Source organism: Indicator indicator, chromosome 22, assembly GCF_027791375.1.
Source record: "Indicator indicator isolate 239-I01 chromosome 22, UM_Iind_1.1, whole genome shotgun sequence".
Lineage (NCBI taxonomy): Eukaryota > Metazoa > Chordata > Aves > Piciformes > Indicatoridae > Indicator > Indicator indicator.
In genome coordinates, this window is record NC_072031.1 from 8872721 (window position 1) to 8891455 (window position 18735).

General features: G+C 40.0%; 1 protein-coding gene across 4 annotated transcripts in view; it reads left to right on the forward strand.

Moving 5' to 3' along the window:
- Positions 1-18301, forward strand: part of VPS35L (VPS35 endosomal protein sorting factor like) — a 48578-nt gene extending 30277 nt beyond the window's left edge. For all 4 annotated transcript variants that reach the window (XM_054390938.1, XM_054390939.1, XM_054390940.1 and 1 more), the window contains 5 exons: positions 9696-9835; positions 10643-10808; positions 12581-12699; positions 16872-17018; positions 17580-18301. In XM_054390938.1, coding sequence (XP_054246913.1) covers positions 9696-9835; positions 10643-10808; positions 12581-12699; positions 16872-17018; positions 17580-17678 — 671 coding nt within the window. In that variant the 3' untranslated portion in view covers positions 17679-18301. The remainder of the gene's footprint in view (positions 1-9695; positions 9836-10642; positions 10809-12580; positions 12700-16871; positions 17019-17579) is intronic.
- Positions 18302-18735: the final 434 nt, after the last annotated feature.

The window sequence follows — 18735 nt, forward strand, 5'->3', positions numbered from 1 at the left end:
TTCTCCTGCATAATTATGCAAGCACTCCAATCACAAATGGTGTACTTTCACTGTGGCAAAATGAATTAGTTCATTTGTGTGGTAATTCACAGGCTGACAAAACCCTGTGGCAAGCTGGGAAAGAATTAAAAACTAGGTAAATGACACCAGAAACTTGCAGTCAGAGCATGTGCATGATAAATGCTTAGCTAAGAAAATGTGCCAGTGTATCAGAGTGAAAGAATGGAGTAATACTAGAAAATGTGAAGAATGAAAAATACATTGTTTTTTTTAATCTAAATTATTGATTGGACCAGGGCCTATGTACAGATTTCAGCCATCCTGTTAGCTCAGTTTAAAGTAGGTGGAAATTCTGACAAAAACATACTTTGGGGGGAAAAAAAAGACATTTGAGCTACTCTGGCAGCAGAATGAGCATTAAGTCTGTATCACCCTTTAATACATTGTTGGTCCTGCTCATGTCACAAATGGAAGGCATCTATCAGACTTTTAACCATTTGCAGTATCTTTCTTTTCCTGTTTAAAGTGATGTCATCCTGCTTTGTTTTGCAGTTTTAATATTGACTTTAAATGGCTGCTTTCCATGGGAAAAGCTTTTCCTTAATGTGTTTTCAGTGGAGCTGTGAAAGTAATAAATTGATTACTTTGCCACATCTCTTGTTGTAGCTGTGAATGTTTTGTTTTATCACTCTGCATCTTCATGAGAGCTTGTTTTCCAAGCTCTGTATTTACCAGTAAGTTCCAGCTGCACAAACAAGCTGACTTAGGATGCTGATGAAGACTTTTTAGTGTAGGGTGACTGCTGTATTTCTTTGTTTTGCATCTGATGTTGCCCATATAGCAAAGCAGAGGGATTTAGAGTAGAGCTGGCTGTTGTGTCCAAGTACGTTGCGTAAATAAAAGATCTGCAAACTCTGTTGTTGTGCAATTGGTATTGTGCAGTTTTTTTGTAGATACCAGGGTTTACCAAAAGTGGGCTCTGGTGTTTTGTTTAATTGAGCAGTTCCCTTTCTCCTTTCTATCAGTATTTGTTGTTCTTGTTGTGTTGCAGTGCATCTCTTGCTGGATGCAAATCCAAAACAGTTTTCCTCTAGTGTTCTGTCTTGGGTTATGACAGCTTGCCTGTGGTGGGACCAACTCTGTGATTTAATAATGATTCAACGTCTGAATTTCTTTTTTGCTGTTTTAGTGATGAAAGTCTTCTCTGAGTGAGACTCCTGGGCCCCAGCAATGGTCCAGATTTTTCAGTGGCAGTTTATAAATGTACACAGCTGTTGTTTGACATCTTAAGACAGTGCACTCACTAAACAATGAATAGGATCCTCAAGTATTATGAACTCAAATATCTAAAATGCATAGGTGTTAACAGTGTCCTGAATTTTAGACCCACCAGCCAGAGAGGGGAACAGAAGCTGTCCATCTCAGCTTTTGTTGAACTGAAGCATGTGCAAAACTTTGGTGTTCAGTAACTCGTTTTGCTTACCGAGGTTTTATTGTTACACACTTTTTTTTGCTTCTCTAGAAAAGCTATTTTGGGCATAATTTGTATTCAGAGCCATGTCACTTGCATGTGTTATCCAGTTAGGCAACAGTGACACCAGTCGTGGGACACTTTGTGAACTGCTTTTGCATATTCTGATGTGGTGTAGTCAGATGATGTGTCCTTGGAAGTTACTTTAAACACAGTTTAATCCATATCTCAGTTGAATGCATGTGAGGAAGCACTGATTAATTCAGAACAGCAGATTTAAATCCAGAGTGTTAACTGAGGCCAATTAGACACTGATCTACTAAAACCAATGCAGCATGAAGTAGAGCTTTTAAGAGTGCAATTAATGACAGTATTAGGCTAGGTAGTGAAATTGTGCCTTATGTGTAACCTTTATTTTATGCTGATTGGAATTAGATTAATCAGTTTAAAATTGGGAAGAGAGATAAAACTGAAAGGTAATGTACCTGATCTGAGAGCTCAGTCAGCAGTAGGGCATGCATGTGTGTGCAGTTTCCCTTTAGAGATTCCAGCTGTTGGTTTTAGTGAGGTAAATTCTTGGATTTTTTCCCTTATTTTATTGTAATTTGGAGTACCCACAGGGAGTCTAGCAATTCAGTCAGTTGAGTTTTCACTTAAACATCTAACAAAACTGAATTTCACAGGATAGATTTCTGTTGACAGTAGGAAGATTTCTCTGAATGCCAATGTATCTAACTTGAAAAGGGAGTAAAATTACCTTTTAAGGTAGGTAAAGGGAAATGAAAAGGTTCCTCTTTTTATAAAGAGGATGAGTGGGGCAGTAAAATAAATAATGTTTGCCAGGCTGAGGATTTTACTCATAAACTACCAACAATTGGAGAGCCACAGCTAATCTGCTTCTAACTGGAGGGGTTTGGGTTGTGCCTCATTCCCAGTCTCCAGGGTACCAGGCCATCAGTCCCAGCGTCCTGCTGTTCATATTTCCCCTATCAAATCAGAGCCTGCTGGGATTTGCCACACCATTAATCAAAGCAACTGTGTGGTGCTCCTTTGAACTCACCCAAATACTTCAGTATTAAGAAACTGTAATAGTAATTTTTCTTGGAATAGATCTTCTTTAATACAATGAAATGTGGCCAGAACTAGGAATCTAACAGACTCATGAAAGGTCCAGCATTAACACACTGATGGCTGGCTGTCCAGCTGTGCTGTTTGACATGCATTAAACTTGACCATTGGCTCTCTTGTCTCCAAGAAGGGCTTTAAATAGAATGAATCTGTAATTACATTCAGAATGGTTTAGGTGATTTAGTCCTGGATGCACAGTTTGTAGCTCTGGAGAGCCTGTGAAGAACCTGCCTTAGAAAGGAAGATGTTAGATGTTCTAGAGATGTGCTTTCCGTTTTCTTCCAACCTAGCCACAGAGCGCTGAGCTCTGCCAGTGCAGAATAATAAATTCTCATCAGTCATGCTTGCTGGCAGAGGAGTGCTTGAACTACAGTGAGATTACATGCATGCTCCCTTGTGTCACTTAGGGATTTTTTGAGATAGAGGTATCACTTTACCTGCACCTTTCCTCTCCTGCTGCTTTCCCTGTCAAGGAGCAGACCGTAGGGTTTTCTAATTGTTGGCCACAGCATTCAGCAGGTGGGTAGAGGTGACACAACTTTCTGGTGATGTGTGTTGAGCAGCATTTTTGTTTTGAAGGCTGTGCAATCCTTGCCTCCCCTCAGAAGTAGCATGCTGAGTGAATCAAGTCATTCAGTCATTTCTCTGTTGACTAATTGCACTGGGATATTATCAAACATAAAACTTCATACAAATGGAGAGTCTTTGTCCCCCAGATCAACAAGATCTTTATTTTGTTTAGCAAATGCAGATTTCAGTTCTAAAGCACAGTGCTTAGTGTGCTTCTAGGTGCTTGTTCTGTTCAAGTGTAGCTGAAACACACTTTCACTAGTAGATTGCAAAAGAAATTTCGTCTTTTGTTAAAGAAAATGTTGCTTTCCCGCAAATGTTTTCTAAATATGGCAGGCTTCAGCCACACTTTGGAGAAAGCATGGGATGGAATATCAAATCAGTAGTTTTTAATCGTAGTCTAATAATGTTTTAGTGTATTTTCTCAATTTTTGGTATTCCCTCCTAATCTCCTAAAATCTTTATCTGAAGAGTATACATAGAATATACAGAGACAGCCAATCTGAGGAAAAGAATTTAGAGACATGAGAACCTGAAGAGGCTTTCTCAGTGAGATGCATATATGTTGTCTCTGTTACCTGTTGAAATACTGTTTTCCTTGAAGGCAGCAAAGTAGCTTTGGGAGAAACAGATGAGATACTGTTTTCTTTATTAGTAATGCTAATGCCTTATTTGATTCAAATTCTGACCTTATTGTTACTTGGGATTTCCACAGCTGGAAACTTCTTCCATTCACAGAGCTGTTTCTTGTTCCTCTCTATATCCCAACCAGTATCTTTTCCATACGATTTAGGAGAAATGACATCTCTATCTCTGTAAGCTTTTCAGACCAGTATTTCATATTAGTTTGTCAGTTCCTCAAGTCTGTCTAGCCTATGACCTGCTTTTGAAAGTGTCTGGCAGCATCTACTAAGGGAATATACAGGAAACAATAATGCAGAGTGATGCTTCCTAGCTTTCAGCTGCAGGTGCTCTAAACACATCCTTCAACAGAGGTTGCATATGAACCACAGTATTTAATGACCTAGATGGACCAATCCTTAGAAAACTGAATTTTTAATAAATATATACTTTTTGGCCTTTGTGACTGCATGTGGCAGTGAGTTCCTTAGCTACATACTGCTTGGAAATCTACCATTTAGGGCTTTCTTTCTATATGTTTTTTTAATTTTTAGCTGAGTCTTGCAGTGCATGCAGCTGACTTATGAGTGTTCCTGTGAAAAAAATAGATTATTCTTGGCTCTTTTTGTTCATGATGGGGTTGATGAGGTCCTAAAGAACTTACTTTTTGTGTCAATATATTCTCTTCTAATAAGGAAACGGTTCTGTGCCTTAGCACCTTGGAAATCTTTTCTTCCTTTAGGAAGCAGGAAGGAAGCTCAGGGCTGCATTCCAGGTGTATGTGCCCAAGAGCTGTATGAATGCTACAATGACACCTCAGTTTTCCATTACTGTCCTGATAATTCTTGGAATTGCCTTGCCTTTTCCCCAGCTGTTTAAGGATGTAGTTTTCAGGAAACCATCTATAATGACTCTTAAGATCTTTCATGAGTGTAAATAGTCTGTTTAGAGCTTAACTTTCTATAGTTACACCAAGGGCCATTTCTTTCCCCACATGCCTTACTAATATTAGATTTCATCTGCTGCTTTATTGCTCAGAATCATGAGATCCATCTGCCATGCTTTGCAGTCATGTTCCAGACTAGTCTGCAAGCACTGTCACCTCCCAGCCCATCCTAAGGACATGTCTCTGCAAAACCTTAAGGAACGTGGTAGTCATTCCACTGGGAAAACTTTTTATTCCTGCTCCTTGCCCCATCCACCCCATCCTTTATTAAGCTACAAATCCTCAGGAGGACTTTCCTCATTGTATTTTGTCAGCTTAGTTATTTTAAGAACCATTTGTATGAAGGACATTGGTGAATGTTGGTTTTGTGGTTTTTTTTTTAAGAGTCTAGGTATTTGCATTGAATGGGTCACTTCCTAGCACAAACTTGGTGGTTCTTTGGAAAACTTGAGAGTCTTGAGAGGAATGGTTTCTCTTTGCAAAACCATATTGACTCCTCAATGTTGTATGAGCCTTGTTTTCTTTTTCCTGGACTCTGCTCATTTAAAATGTAGGTTATTTCACCTCATAATAACCACAAGAAACTACAGCATGTAGCTATAACATCCATAATGTCAAAGTTTCCAGTATTACTAATGAAACTCTCTTTAAACACTGATGATGATTCTTTACCTCACAGCCTTTAGGGATTACATGGAATTTAGAGAGGTGGGCTGAAATTTGTGGTTGAGTTATTGCTTTTTGTTGTTTTGGGGTTTTTTGAGGGGGTGGGATGGTGTTTTTGCATTGCATTTACTTATTACAGCCTAAGAATGCAATATCTTGTATCTAGTGCCCTTGCCCATACTGTATGATCTCCTTGTACAAATCTTCCTTTCTTTGCCTGCCTTTGGCTGGAAGCATTAAGGCTTTGGTACCAATCTATAATCAAGCTATTCATAAAACTAGCACTAGCCAGCTTCATCCACATAATTACCTTTTTATCTGCACCTAATTGATAGCATGAATTAGTATGAAATAGTAAGAATTAATGTAGTACGTTCCAGTTCATGAAGCAGCACTGCATTCATTTTCTCATTTCATCTTTGTTACTTCAAATAATTCTTTGTAGCTTTTGGATTGGAAGTGATGTGTGGAGGATTTTAAGACAAAGAACATTCAGCAGCTCAAGGGAACACATTGCAGCAATGTGACAAAACTTTCACAGTGTCCTCACCAGTGTCAGGAGAAGGAGTTACAAATGTTAGCAAGGGCTTGGTCGTTAGAACAGTGATGTGGTCATTTATTTAACAGAGAAAAAAAAAGGCAACCAATCCCTCCCCCAACCACCCCTGCTTCCTTCTAATTAATTTTTTGCACTGGAGTAAAAGGATTCACTAAATTACCAACATCTGTCAAGTGAAAACCACATCTTCAGAGTTGTTGACAGCGTTGTAGGGCACGAAGGTGAGGTGGAATGCAGAAGACTGCATATGGTCCCTAGTCCTGTCATTTGGGTGAACTTAGCCTTGTGTAATTGTATCTGTGACTAAAAATAGCTTGTGCGGGTATGTCAAACTCTCCCTTTTGCTCTTTGAAGGTGGCCTTAAGGAGCTTAATTGTTTCACTAGCTCTAATGGCTTTTGTTCCCCCTTGGTTTTTTTGCTTCTCTGAAACTTTAACTGCCTACATTGTTATATGCAGAGAGATCTATAGGAATACATGGAGGTACATATATTTGTGTGCACGTATAATTGCATGTAGATGTGGAGGTGCCATTAGGAATATTGGCAACAGCAAAGCGTTGAGCACAAATTTCAGCTGCTTTTTCTGAGGGGTGTTACTGAAAGTGCTGACTTGGATAACCCAAACTGTTAGTTTCTGTAGCCTTAAGGTCAGCATGAATGCTTGGGGGAAAGATTCATAGGATTATGGTGAACCAAAATGAAGAAGCTGCTGTGAAAGGATGAATTCAGTGAAGCATGAAGTATGTCATGTTCGGAGCACTGCACTACATATTAACAGCAGTCTGGGAAGACTTTATCATGATGATTTGTTGTAATGCACAGGCTGCTCTCCCCTTATCCAACTTAACAGTGGCTTACTTCAGAAGCAGTATGGCAGTTTAGGCAGATAAGAAAGCAGCATCCTGCACTTTTAAAATAAGAACATGGCATTGTTGTGGGTTTCAGTGGTTTTTAAGTGTTCCCTTATACCTTTTGGAGGCCAGGAAAATCAGGTGTATTGTTTTCTCTTGAATCATCCCAGCAGTGGCAGCTTTGTAAATCAGCTTTTAAAAGATTCAGAGAAAACACCACTGCATAACTTCAGAATTAGTGTAATTCAGAATTAAATACTGATGCTTATTTAATAGTTACAAAGAAAACAGCACATCTGTGACAGTCTATTTAGTGAACTTTTCCTCCACACTGAGCATGATGCATACTCTTGACAGCTCTCTAAGTGAACAGGGTGTTTGGAGGACACTTAAGTTTTCTGCCAAGTCTCTAATAAAACCTTTGCATTAAAGTGAATTTGCTGATACAAAGCACACATACCTGGGATAAATGTGCTTCAGTGTTCCAATAAGAATAATTTTGTGGTTAGCACAGACTGGTTGAACTTGGAGAAAAATGAATATGTTCTCCCTTGCCAGTACTTCTGGATCTACCAAAGTGAAATACCCAGCTCTCAAACAGAAAATGCAGCTACCTGCTTTTGTGCTTTGTTGCTATTTTAGCTGCCTTGCTGCATTGTGAGGGGGGCAGAGGGAACAAAGACAGGAAGAAGAACTAAAAGATTGGGTGCAAGAGCCCCCCAGTCTCCCCGTTGTGCTGGGACAGCCACAGTCTCAGGGTGGGGGAGGCTGTTGCAAAGTGACCTGGAAACACAGCCCCGTGGTGGAGGACAGCAGCCACATGGAGACAGCAGGGAGGCAGCAGCTGTGTGACTGCCATGGTGAGAGGAGAAAAAGCTGGAAGCAGAGAGGAGCTTGTCCCAGCATGGGTGAGCCATCTGTGGTGTGGAGGGGTCTCTCCTCACTCCCAGCAGCAGCTGCCTGCAGAGGAGCTGGGCATGCTGCTCTTATGAGCTGTCTCATTAGACCTGCTCATAGCTCTGAAGGTGCTCCACCAGATGAGAATGCAGCTCAGGTCTGGTTCGCAGCAACGGCAGGAGGTCAAGAAGAGTAAAATGAATCAAATTGCAGTTATTTGTAGTGAAGAGGTTTCAGGTTTGTGCTGTGGCAGAAGTTTAGAGGTGAATGTCTAGGGCTGTGGTAGATGGGAGAGCAGGCAGTAAATTAAGGTGTGAGGTACTTTGCATCTCTTCTCTTCCATTGTGCAGACCAACTGCTGTTCACTCCTGCCCCGTTGTGCAGTAACTTCAGCAGACAGGAGTGGTCTCTGCACAGACTTGGCTACATTGGTATGCAGAGTATTTTCTGAGAACATTTTTTTCATTTGTCTTGTCTCATGTTTTTATTATATTGTGATGTGGGGCATGCACTTTTTTTTCCTGCTGAAACAACTGTGGAAGTGACAGCGATTCATTTGCTTGTGCTAGAATGAACATCTGCTGCTGCTTTCCATCCTCTAATACAGCTCAGAGAAAGATTACTTACCTTCCTTTGGGTTGGCTGTATAAACTTACATTTTGTTTGAAATAAAAAAACTCCATTCTTTCAGCTCAAAACCAAATGTGCAGGATGAAATGAAGCATGCTGGTTGACAGCATGAAGGGGCCTGTGTTCTACTACTGAAGTATTCAGGAGGACTTGAGCACTCACTCGTGTGCTGAAAAGAAATTGGAGTCAGAAGAATTACAGTTTTTCCAAAGCACATGTTGCCTGGTATTCCACATAAGCTTAAATTAGATAGCAGTTGGTACTATATTTAGCAAATTTGCTTGGAGTCTTATGTGCTCAAATGAAATTTTCCAGAGCAAGCAGCAGTGCTGGAAATGCCCATGCCTGCCTGGCAGTGGTATTCCAATGCTGCCTCTTGGCTTTCACCAAAAATTCTCCTTTTCTCTTTGCTAAAATTTGGTTTCATGGCCTCAGTTTCTGCTCCTGTAAAATAAAGGTACAGCATTAATTCTGAAGGGTGCTTTGAAGCTTGTGGCTGAACACCTGGAATGGTATTTGGATAAGCTGGTGTTCCGAAACGTAGCCAAGAAAGTGCAAAAGAATGTTGCTGTCAGAAACTTTCTGGTGAAGTTTTACCCTAAAATACCTCCTGTATATGCTAAGAAGGAAAATGTTGTTGGTTTTAACTTGTGACTATTAATAAACTGAGCAATGAATGCTCTAGTATTTTGGTTGGGTTTTTTGTTTGTTTGTTTGTTTTTCAGCATTAGAGACATAAGAAAGAGTTATTAAAAAAATCTCTTAACTATTTTGCCAAGGCCATAATGTGATGGATGGTTTCTGTATTTTGTGGTTCTTGGGAAGAATCATCTAGGTAACCAGCAATAATACCTCAGGTTCTGGTGCTACATTAGTATTTTACTTTTAATGACTAAATGCTTAGAGAAATGACGTTGGTTTTACTTCCTTAAAACTTTAATAGCCTTTTGTGAAGGAATTAGTGAACAGAATGGCATCATCTTACCACCCTCCCCCTTCGGCTTCCTCATTCTCCTGACTCAATTTCTTAAGTCAATTTGGAATCCTGCTGATTTTTTTATTATATTTTTATTGTTATTCTGTATGTAATATATTTGAAACAGTGGTGTCTTCTTGGTAAGCAGAGCAGAATTGAAATTTCAGAAGTCTCAAGTGATGTGGTAACTCCTTTTGAAAACCCAGCATCATTTAATTCTCATAGTTTTGGACTGCTGAGTCTTGAGTTTCTTGGCAGTCAAGCAGATGCTCATTTTCTGTAGTCTGTTTGAAACAAACTGGGAGCAATCACTGGGTCACAGGCATGACTGCCATCACAGTTGGAGTGATAATACAGCAACTGTGTTTTTGTTTTGTAGCTGATGCTTTTTTCAAAGCTGCAGTGAGCCTTGTTCCTGAAGTGCCAAAAATGATCAGTGTAGATGGAAAGATGCGACCTTCCGATGCCTTCCTCTTGGAATTCCTTTGTAATTTTTTTTCCACATTATTGGTTGTTCCGGTAAGTTGGGTGTGTATGAAGAGCACGTAGACTAGCAGACTGTTTTGTCTTTCCTGTTTAAAAATCCAGAGAAGATTGGGCTTTTAGGACTGAGAGATGCAGTGGTTGGTTTTCCAGCCAGCTGAACTGATTCGCTCATTGACTGCAGAATCACTCACCCCAGTGCAAAATGGAGAGGCAGAACAATTGTTTGGAGGTGAAGGTCCAGCATTGCCTCTCTCAGTAGCACCTTGCACTTCACTGGAATTCGGGTAGAATTAAACCTCACCATCACTTGACTGTGTGAACATCACTTACTGTTTAACAGATCCTTGCAGAAAAGGGATATTCTAGCAGAGCACTCTAAGTCTGATACCTGCAGAAGGGTTATTCATATAAAAAGATTGCTGATTGTCTGTAACTTTGCCTTCCCAGTGTAGCTATTCTTCTGAAACTCACCAGTCAGCTTACTGACATTATTTAAATAACAATAATAAAAAAAAAAATCTTCCCAATGTGTTTAATTTTAGAGGCTTAGCTGTTAAGGAGCTGCCAGTTAATTTTGTACTACTCCCCTGTGGGTAGAATACAAGGCATTTCCAATTTCTATGGAGGCTGCCGGATCAAGTTTATGATTATGGCTCAAAGGGGCATTTTGAAAGGAAACTGAAACAAAAGTTTAGAAGGATGTGCAGGAAACACTTAAGAAAAGCAATTGTCAGCTTCATCTATATTGTAATTTCCTCTAAATGACCACAAATAATCCTCTTTTTGTGTTGGGGTGGGTGTAGTGTTGCTTTTGACTTTGTCTTTTTTCCTTCTCTGTAGGACCATCCAGAGCAAGGAGTGCTGTTCCTTGTGCGAGGATTACTAAACGTGATCCAGGATTATACCTGGGAGGATAACAGTGATGACAAAGTCAGGATTTATACTAATGTTTTGCATCTGCTGTCTGCAATGACTCAAGAAGCATACATCTACCGTGTAGATAAAGGTAATGCATCAGGGTGGCTCTGGAGCTTTGTGTTTGTAGTGTTGTGTTACCCACGCGTTTTGTCACTGGACCTAGTTAATGAAGCTCAGCAGTAGTCAGTCTTACAGAATGGATTCTTTTCCTCTGCAGGCCAGATACTGTAACTTAATCACAGGAGGTTCCCAAGCAGATGTACAGTCTTTTCTGGAAAGTAATCTCTGCAGAGGCCTTTACTTAGTTTGTTCCTGGTGGTGATGTTGCAAATAGTATAAAGGTGAACTTTTCAAGTAAATATTAGGATTTTGTATATTTGTAAGGTTTTCTTTTAGTCCAGGTATCAACTTGATTTCTACTTATTGCTGGTGTTTCATTGACATTTAATAACAATTCCTGTTTTCAGAACGTAGTGCCTAGTCTTCATTATTTAAATGATTTAATTGCTGCTTTGAAGGCAGGCTTTCACTTTTGGAAATTGTGGTGGCAATTTACAAAAATCTTCAGAATCCCTAGAAAAAAAAATTATCATAATTCTAAAATTTCATTTTAGAAAATGGCTGTAGTCTTTTTGTAATAATTGTTTTATAGGCTCTAAAATGTCTTATTATAGAAAGGTTACTAAATTAAGGTAGAGTATTAATTAAGGCTTCTAAAGCATGCTGGCAAGATTAGTATAGTCTGAGAGGCCAAGCTATTTTGGCTTTCTCTATTAGTTGCACAGGGCTTTCACAAAGAGGAAGGCTGAAATATATCCTGCAGTTCTTCTGGTGAATAGTCTGTCAGAGTTACCAACCATGACACAATATCTCCTGCAGTTAGCAGCACAGAAAATGCCTGTCAGTTGAACAACTACTCTGTAGTAAATCTGCTGTTCAAATTCTGCAAGGAAATGTGGGTTAGCTGCTTTCCTTTCACTCTTTTTCCTATGACCAAAATAGCTGCATAATCCCAAGCTGAGAAATTTAAATGAATTAGATTTTAATGAGAGAAGCATGGAGCTATAAGCAACTATTCCCCTATAGTTGGATGATGATGATGGTTTTTTTTTCTAGGTGGACCATGGTACCTTAGCTTCTTAAAATGAAGTTTACTTGGAAACAGGGGAACCATTTTTATCCTATATGTGCTCTAATTTACTCAAACTACACTTAAACTTGCAAATTTCTTGTAAACATTGTAAACTAAACCAATATACCTGTTTAAAATCACAATTATATATAAGCTCTAAAAACTTCAAGAACTTCCTCCTTCCAAAAAACCTTCAAGGTCTTTGAAACTAAAAATATACTTCCTGAATTTCCCTCCAGGAATTTGAGGTAATCGAGGTTTTACTTTTGGGAAGAAAAAAAAAATGCATTTTCCTTGGAAACTCTTATTGTTTTCCCTAAGTAAAACACAAACTGGCCCAGTCCTGCTGCTGCCATTGAGGATGGTGCCCATACTCTTCTAAACTGATGGGAGCAGGGAGTCTTGCCTCTGTGGAAAAAAGTACAAATTGGCATTATATGTTAATCTGCATTTAATTGTGGCAGACATCTTGAACCTGGCTCCATCTGGGAATACAAGACTGGCCTTAAGCTAGAAGATTCTTTTCAGTGTTTTTATTCCTAAATTCAAGAGGACATGGTAGGCAACCAAGTGGTGGGCACTTAAAAGAAGATTGTTCTGTTTGTGTTTCATGGAGGAGAGTAATTTTACAACTTTCAAATCTAGTCTGCTGTCAATAGCTGGTGTTTTCAGTAGCAATCAAATGCAGAGCTCTTTAGCCAGACCTAAGCTTGAATTCATCTCTGCAGTTGATTCCAATGATGCTCTGTATGGTGGAGACTCCAAGTTCCTGGCAGAAATTAATAAGCTGTGTGAAACAGTGATAGCACAGATCCTGGATCATCTGAAAACCCTTGGGAAAGAAGAGGTATGTTGCAACTCAGCTTGATTCAATACAAAACTGAAAGTGCTTGGAGTTGAATAAATGGACCACCTTCTTGACCAGGCACTCCATGAACCTTAAAACAAGAGGAAATGAGGTAATTTTACTTGTTTAAAAGGTGAGTCAGTCACATAGGCAGGCCTGTGGTGGAGAGACCTAGCGATGCACAAGAGATCCCGTAGCAACTGTAATGCATTTTTAAGATGCAGGTAAAGTTCCCCTCTTAGCTGTTTGCTGTACATGGATAGTCTGAGAGAACTGACAAGCAGTGGAAGCTCCTCTGGTGTGCTCAGTGCTAGCGACTGTGGCAGTGCACCAAAGGAGGTGCCTCTGCTGCAGTACAGGATGACGACAGCAGAGCAGCAGAGTGAGGTGAGAGTTAGCTTGAAGTTAACCACCCTGAGGCCTGGTGTAGTGTGGTTATGGAAACAGGATGCTCTGTGAGGATAGAGTTAGCTTTCAATTAACTGAGGGCATTTGGTTGTGGAAATTCAGTGTGGGATAACTCCCAGATGAATCATTTTGTTACACCATTGTCTCTGGTGTGATGGTGGAGTTTAAAGACTAGAAACAGTTTAATTTGGAACATTGTTTCTGCATGTTTGTAAGATACTTGGTAAGTGGTGGAAACCAAAATAAATAAATCTGAATTCTGCTAATGGCCTACAGCAAGATTATTGAGTATGGCTTTGGAAAGTATAGTCTGGACCTCCATGAACCACAGGTTCCACATGGAGCACATCTTTGTGGGATTAATTTTAGAGCTAAAATCAAACTGATGCAGGCAGCACTATGAATACTGAAAGCTTTAAAAATACATTAAGGAGTTTGAAATAGAGATTAACCTCCCATAGTGCCAGTATAGAGCTAGGAGTAAAATGTTTCAGCCTGCTTGTAACTACAGGTGTGTTCCTGCACTCTGAGCCAACAGAAGCTGTCACTGAGACTGAGTACTCTAGAGGCAGGTTTTGGACTACTCTTTCAAGGACTGTATCCAAAAGAAAGCACTTTCTGACCATCTTGCTGTGTTGAGTGGAGTGTTGAAAACAGATTCTCTGGGTGGTATGTGAGCTCCCAGCTTCAGCTTAATTCTTGCTGTTTTCTCAGATATTATTTCCTTTCTCAAATCACTGTTTCTTTTTATTATAAATGAATTTGCATCAGCTGCTGTTCTAGATGTTTCATTATCCCTTGTTAGGACAGTTGTGTAATGAATGTTGAGCACCTGCTGTGCCCCATGCAGCTTGTGATCTTTTCCAGTCAACTAGCAGATGTTAAAAGGCTCCCAAAGGGTTTATGTGAGAACTTTTATGGAAAGGCAAAGCTGCCCTTCTTGAGGAATGCCTAGATTTGGGTCTTAAGGATGTAGCCAGCATCATCACAGTAGCACTGGAATTAATTTTGGGCTAGATAGTTCATGTAGTACTAGCAAACAGTATCAGCATGGAGACTTGGCTGAGACTGATCTGTTTAGTGCCTTGGAGCAGCCTTACAGGCCATGCTGAGCTCTGTGCTGCTACAGGTGGACTCTTAGGGATCAGAGCCAGTTACTCAAAGCCATACATGGGAACAGCAGCAGGCTAGGTGCATCTTCAGAGAAGCAGCCTATCTAAATGCACAAATGCTTTTCTAACAGAAGGCTCAAGGCATCCTTATGATGTAGGTGTCTGGAAAAGGATGACCATTGGAATTGCTAGCCAGAATTTTGTGACCCATTGTATGAAAGATGCTGGGTTTTCTGTTACACTGTATGAAATGTGGGCATTGCTCTGCACTTTGGTGGAGGGGCTAGGACACAAGGGGGTCATGTTTGGGGCTGATGTAGTTTGTTCTTTGTTTCATTATTATCAGCCTTTTTCCAAAGATCATGGAAAACGTGCTGTCTAGAAGGCTGGCAATTCTTTTTGGTGTGGGAATTGCTAGTCCCATGATAGATGTGGCTGCCAAATAGCTGAGCTATTGCATTCTCCTTGCTGCCTGTGAATATATCCTGTGAGTTGGAGTGCCACCCACAATTCAGTCTCAGTCATGTCAGCAGGCTTGGCAGCATGCTGGCATAGATACCTCCCTTGGGTTGGAGGTCAGTGCCATGTTACACAAACATTCCTGTTCAACATATGAAGTCTTGTTTGACTGTTTGTGTTCATGTTCAGATGTGGGATTTACTACATAGCTGAGCCTACCTCTCTCTTCCCTTTGCATTGTGTAACTGATGACTAGATGCCAAAGTTCTGTCTGTTAGACCTACTCTAATACAATGAGAGTTAGTGTGCATCTCATTTTCCCAGCTTTTGAATGTCTTTCTAGACATTTTTTGAAGTATGATCCTTTCTGAAGTGCATATGTTTCAAACAAGTCAAACATCAGCCTGATTTTAAAGACTGGATTTTGTATGTGCATTGGTACTGCCTGGGAAACCTCACCAGTTAATACTCAAACTGAACTACTGCTGCTTTTGCATCCTGCCCAATAATTGAACTGGGCCACTTCTTGAGCCTAAATCTCCAAGCAATTCCCAGGAACCTCTTTTGAAGTTTGTGTTCAGCAGAAGACACAAGAGGAATACTTAGAGTAATATTTAGGCATTTAAGCTTTTATTGTGGTATTCCTGCTCGTTGTCTTACCACTAGACTGAGATGGTAGGGAGTACAGTTCAACACTCCCAAATGACAGTTGGAGTTTTAGCCTACAAACAGCTTTTGGAGCTACAGGGATGGAAATTGCTAATGTAGCTGTATAGCACAGGCTGTCACCTTACTAATTTTGTGTGATTAATTTAGTGCTTAAGGGAACTTCTCCTGGGGCCATGAGCAGCTTTCAGCATTGCATCTGCATGGTTTCTGATGTGCCAGATTTTTTTCTGCATGTATAAATCTCCTCTGTGTGTCACATAGGTACAGTAGCAGTCTGATGCTTCCAGTTTGGGGCATGCTGTGGTCCTCTTTTCTAGTTAGCCAATTCTTTTCATGGTGTGGCTGTTTCCTTTTCCATATTTATTTGGAAGACTGATTGCTCAGTGTGTGCCATTTTTGATTAATGGCACCTGACCTCTCTTCTGCTGGCACTGAGAATGGAAATTAATTCACTTTCAGTCCCTTAGGGAAAGGGCAGAGGCTGCATGACTCCATTGGTATCCTGTCAGGAGCACACAAGTCAGTGATCACTACACTTCTGCTAATCTCTGCCTCGTTCTTCCTGTAACTTTGTACCTGAGTGCTGTCTGTTAGCTACCCTGGCAAGTCTTGAACTGAAAGGGCTGAAGTGAAGCATTAAGTTCATTAACCAAAGTGTTCATCTGGCAGCTGTGTGTTAATTACTCCTCTGCCACTCTGGGTTCTGTGTGTGTAAGATGCAGTTATGGTTTAAGCAAAAACCAAAGGACAGCTGCAGCACAGCAGTATAACCAAATACTATGTCTTGGATACATCTAATAATAAGTCATCCTTTTAGCCCTTTACAATTTACTCTGTAGGAATAGGCAGAATCTGCAGGTGCGTTTTAGTTACTTCTGCTTTCTGCTTACCCAAATCAGGATGGTAGAACCCTCTAAGCTTAATGTAGGATCACTGGTGCCCCAGAACTCCTCCACAGAGGCTGAAGGTGCACCTCCATGGTGGATTACCATGAAGAAAGACTCCTCCTCGTGGTCTCTCTTCAGCAATTTTGGGGAAAGTAGCTGCAAATATAGCACAAATATATTGGTATAACCAAAGTTTCAAGGGAAAAAAATAGCAGAGAAAAACATCTTTAGTTAGATAAATAAAAGCAGAATAGACTGCTGGAAAAAGCTTTAAAGTTGCATTACTCTAGACATGAAAAGAAATATACACAGCTATGGTGATGTCAGTGCGAGGTTGGTTGGTGGGAGGGTGATTTCTTTGCGATTGTAGGGAGTCTTGAGTTAAAAATGTGTCAGAGCTCTGCCCCAGTGGGGTGAGATGTAGGAGTCTTGAGGAATTATTTTATTTACAGCAACTTGGGTTGGTTGATGACTGTCATTGCTTGTTGCAGTTAGTCATTGCTTGTTGCAGTTAGAATGGAACATGAAGACGTGCCTGTGCTCTTGTGTCTGTAATTATTGCTGTGTATTACAAAGTGAGTACAGCCTGGTTTGGGATGACTGTGTGGTAATATAGGCAATTTCTTTTTCATTCCAGACCCTAAAGCGACAGAGCCAGCTGGCACTCTACTTCTTTAACACTATTCTAGCTCATGGGGATCTACGAAACAACAAACTAAACCAGCTTGCAGTCAATCTCTGGAATCTTGCTCAGAAGCATGGCTTTGCTGACACCAAGACCATGGTATGGAAAACAAATCATGCAGAGAAATTTTAGTCCTTGACATATTTTACAACTCCTCATTTGGGAAAAGGCAACGTTTTCCTGATCTGAATAAATCCAACATCTTTACAAGTTGCTTTCTTAAAATTAATAATTTAATGAGCTTAAAAATAACCCCTTAATTGTTTTAAATGCTGCTTAATGAATAAGCAGCTTATTTCAAGCGCTCTGTATCTTTCTGTCACTTTTAAATGCATTTCATACATTAAAAAAGCTGGAAATGTTGAGTGCTGTAGCCTGTTTTCAGTACAGAAAGCTATCTTTAAGAGAAATACAGTGGGTTTTATTTAGTGGAGGAACTGCATGGTGTAAGCATGGAAAGTGGGCACTCTAGAGGCTTTAAGATCTATGTCATAATGAGCTCTGGAGTAAGAAATACAAGTGCTCATGCAGCCAGTGAAATTTAGGGGAGAATCATGATAGTGTCTATCAGAACAGCTTCACATAGACTAAATGATGGTCTATGAAATGAGAAAAGACAAAGACACTAGAAATCTCAAAATACCTTTTCTTCATACCCAGGTGAAAACGCTAGAGTACATCAAGAGGCGAAGCAAGCAACCTGAAATGGGTCACTTCACAGACTTGGCCCTTCGGCTTCCTCTGCAGTCCAGGACCTGATGGACTTCTCTTTTCCAAGCAGTCATCTGTACAAGAGAGCATGTAGCCAAGGCCAAAAGTCACTGATCTAGATTCTGACTGGAGGAGTTCAGTGTAGTTTTATTTTACTTAGTGTGACAGATTTACTAGGACACAGGTAAAGGTAAAACTGTTCTGAGTGCAATAATTTAACCTGAGTTTCTGGTTCCAGTTTTACCACTATAATCTTACTTTAAATGCTGGCTTAGATTCAGTAAAGGCTATTTTGAACCTCTGTGCTTGCAAAAGCCTTTCAAAATCTAATGTGTTATCATTTTAGTAACAAAAGAAGATAATCTGCATGGATCAGTTCCCAGCCTCCAAACTACATCCCAGTGGCAGAACAGTCTTTTCTCCTGTGTGGAAAGCAGCACTTCAATATAACAATCCCTTTAAGGCACCTTTCTGCTTTGGGATGTTGCCAACATTTGTTTGGTCAGTTCTTGTAGAAGAGAAAAATGGCCAAGGTGTTACTGTTCTAATGTCTACAGAGAATTTTCACAGACGTGTTTTATGTTTTCATTTGAGTTCAGTGGTGTTTTGAAAAATGGAAGGGATCTTTAAGTGCTATTTGCAAAGGAAAATGGAAATGTATGCAAAGTACACTGTCACTGAATAAAGCAAACTACAGTTCATCTGGTGGTTCTGGGGCAGTTTGTGTATACAAATTTATCACCTTACCCTTGTGGAATTCAGTTACCTGCACTGCTATTACACCCAATAAAATGTCACTTTCACCTCTTCTGTCCCATGGTAAGGAACCATGTTGAGACCTTGCTGCTTTTGCTTTGTGGTAAGTATTTTAATAAGCTAAATCCTTATGTGGATATTAAGAGATATTCAGGTTTTGTTAAGCTAAACAAGTAATTAGTTTTGCTAGAACCATGTATTTAAGGAGTTAGCAAGCTGAAAACAAATACCACTCACATTATGAAACCATTCTTGTTGCATGTTTTTATCTCCTCATTGGTTACTGAAGCAGGGTACATCTTAAATATGTATTTTGTGTTAAATTTGTACAGAACTGAACTAGGACCCT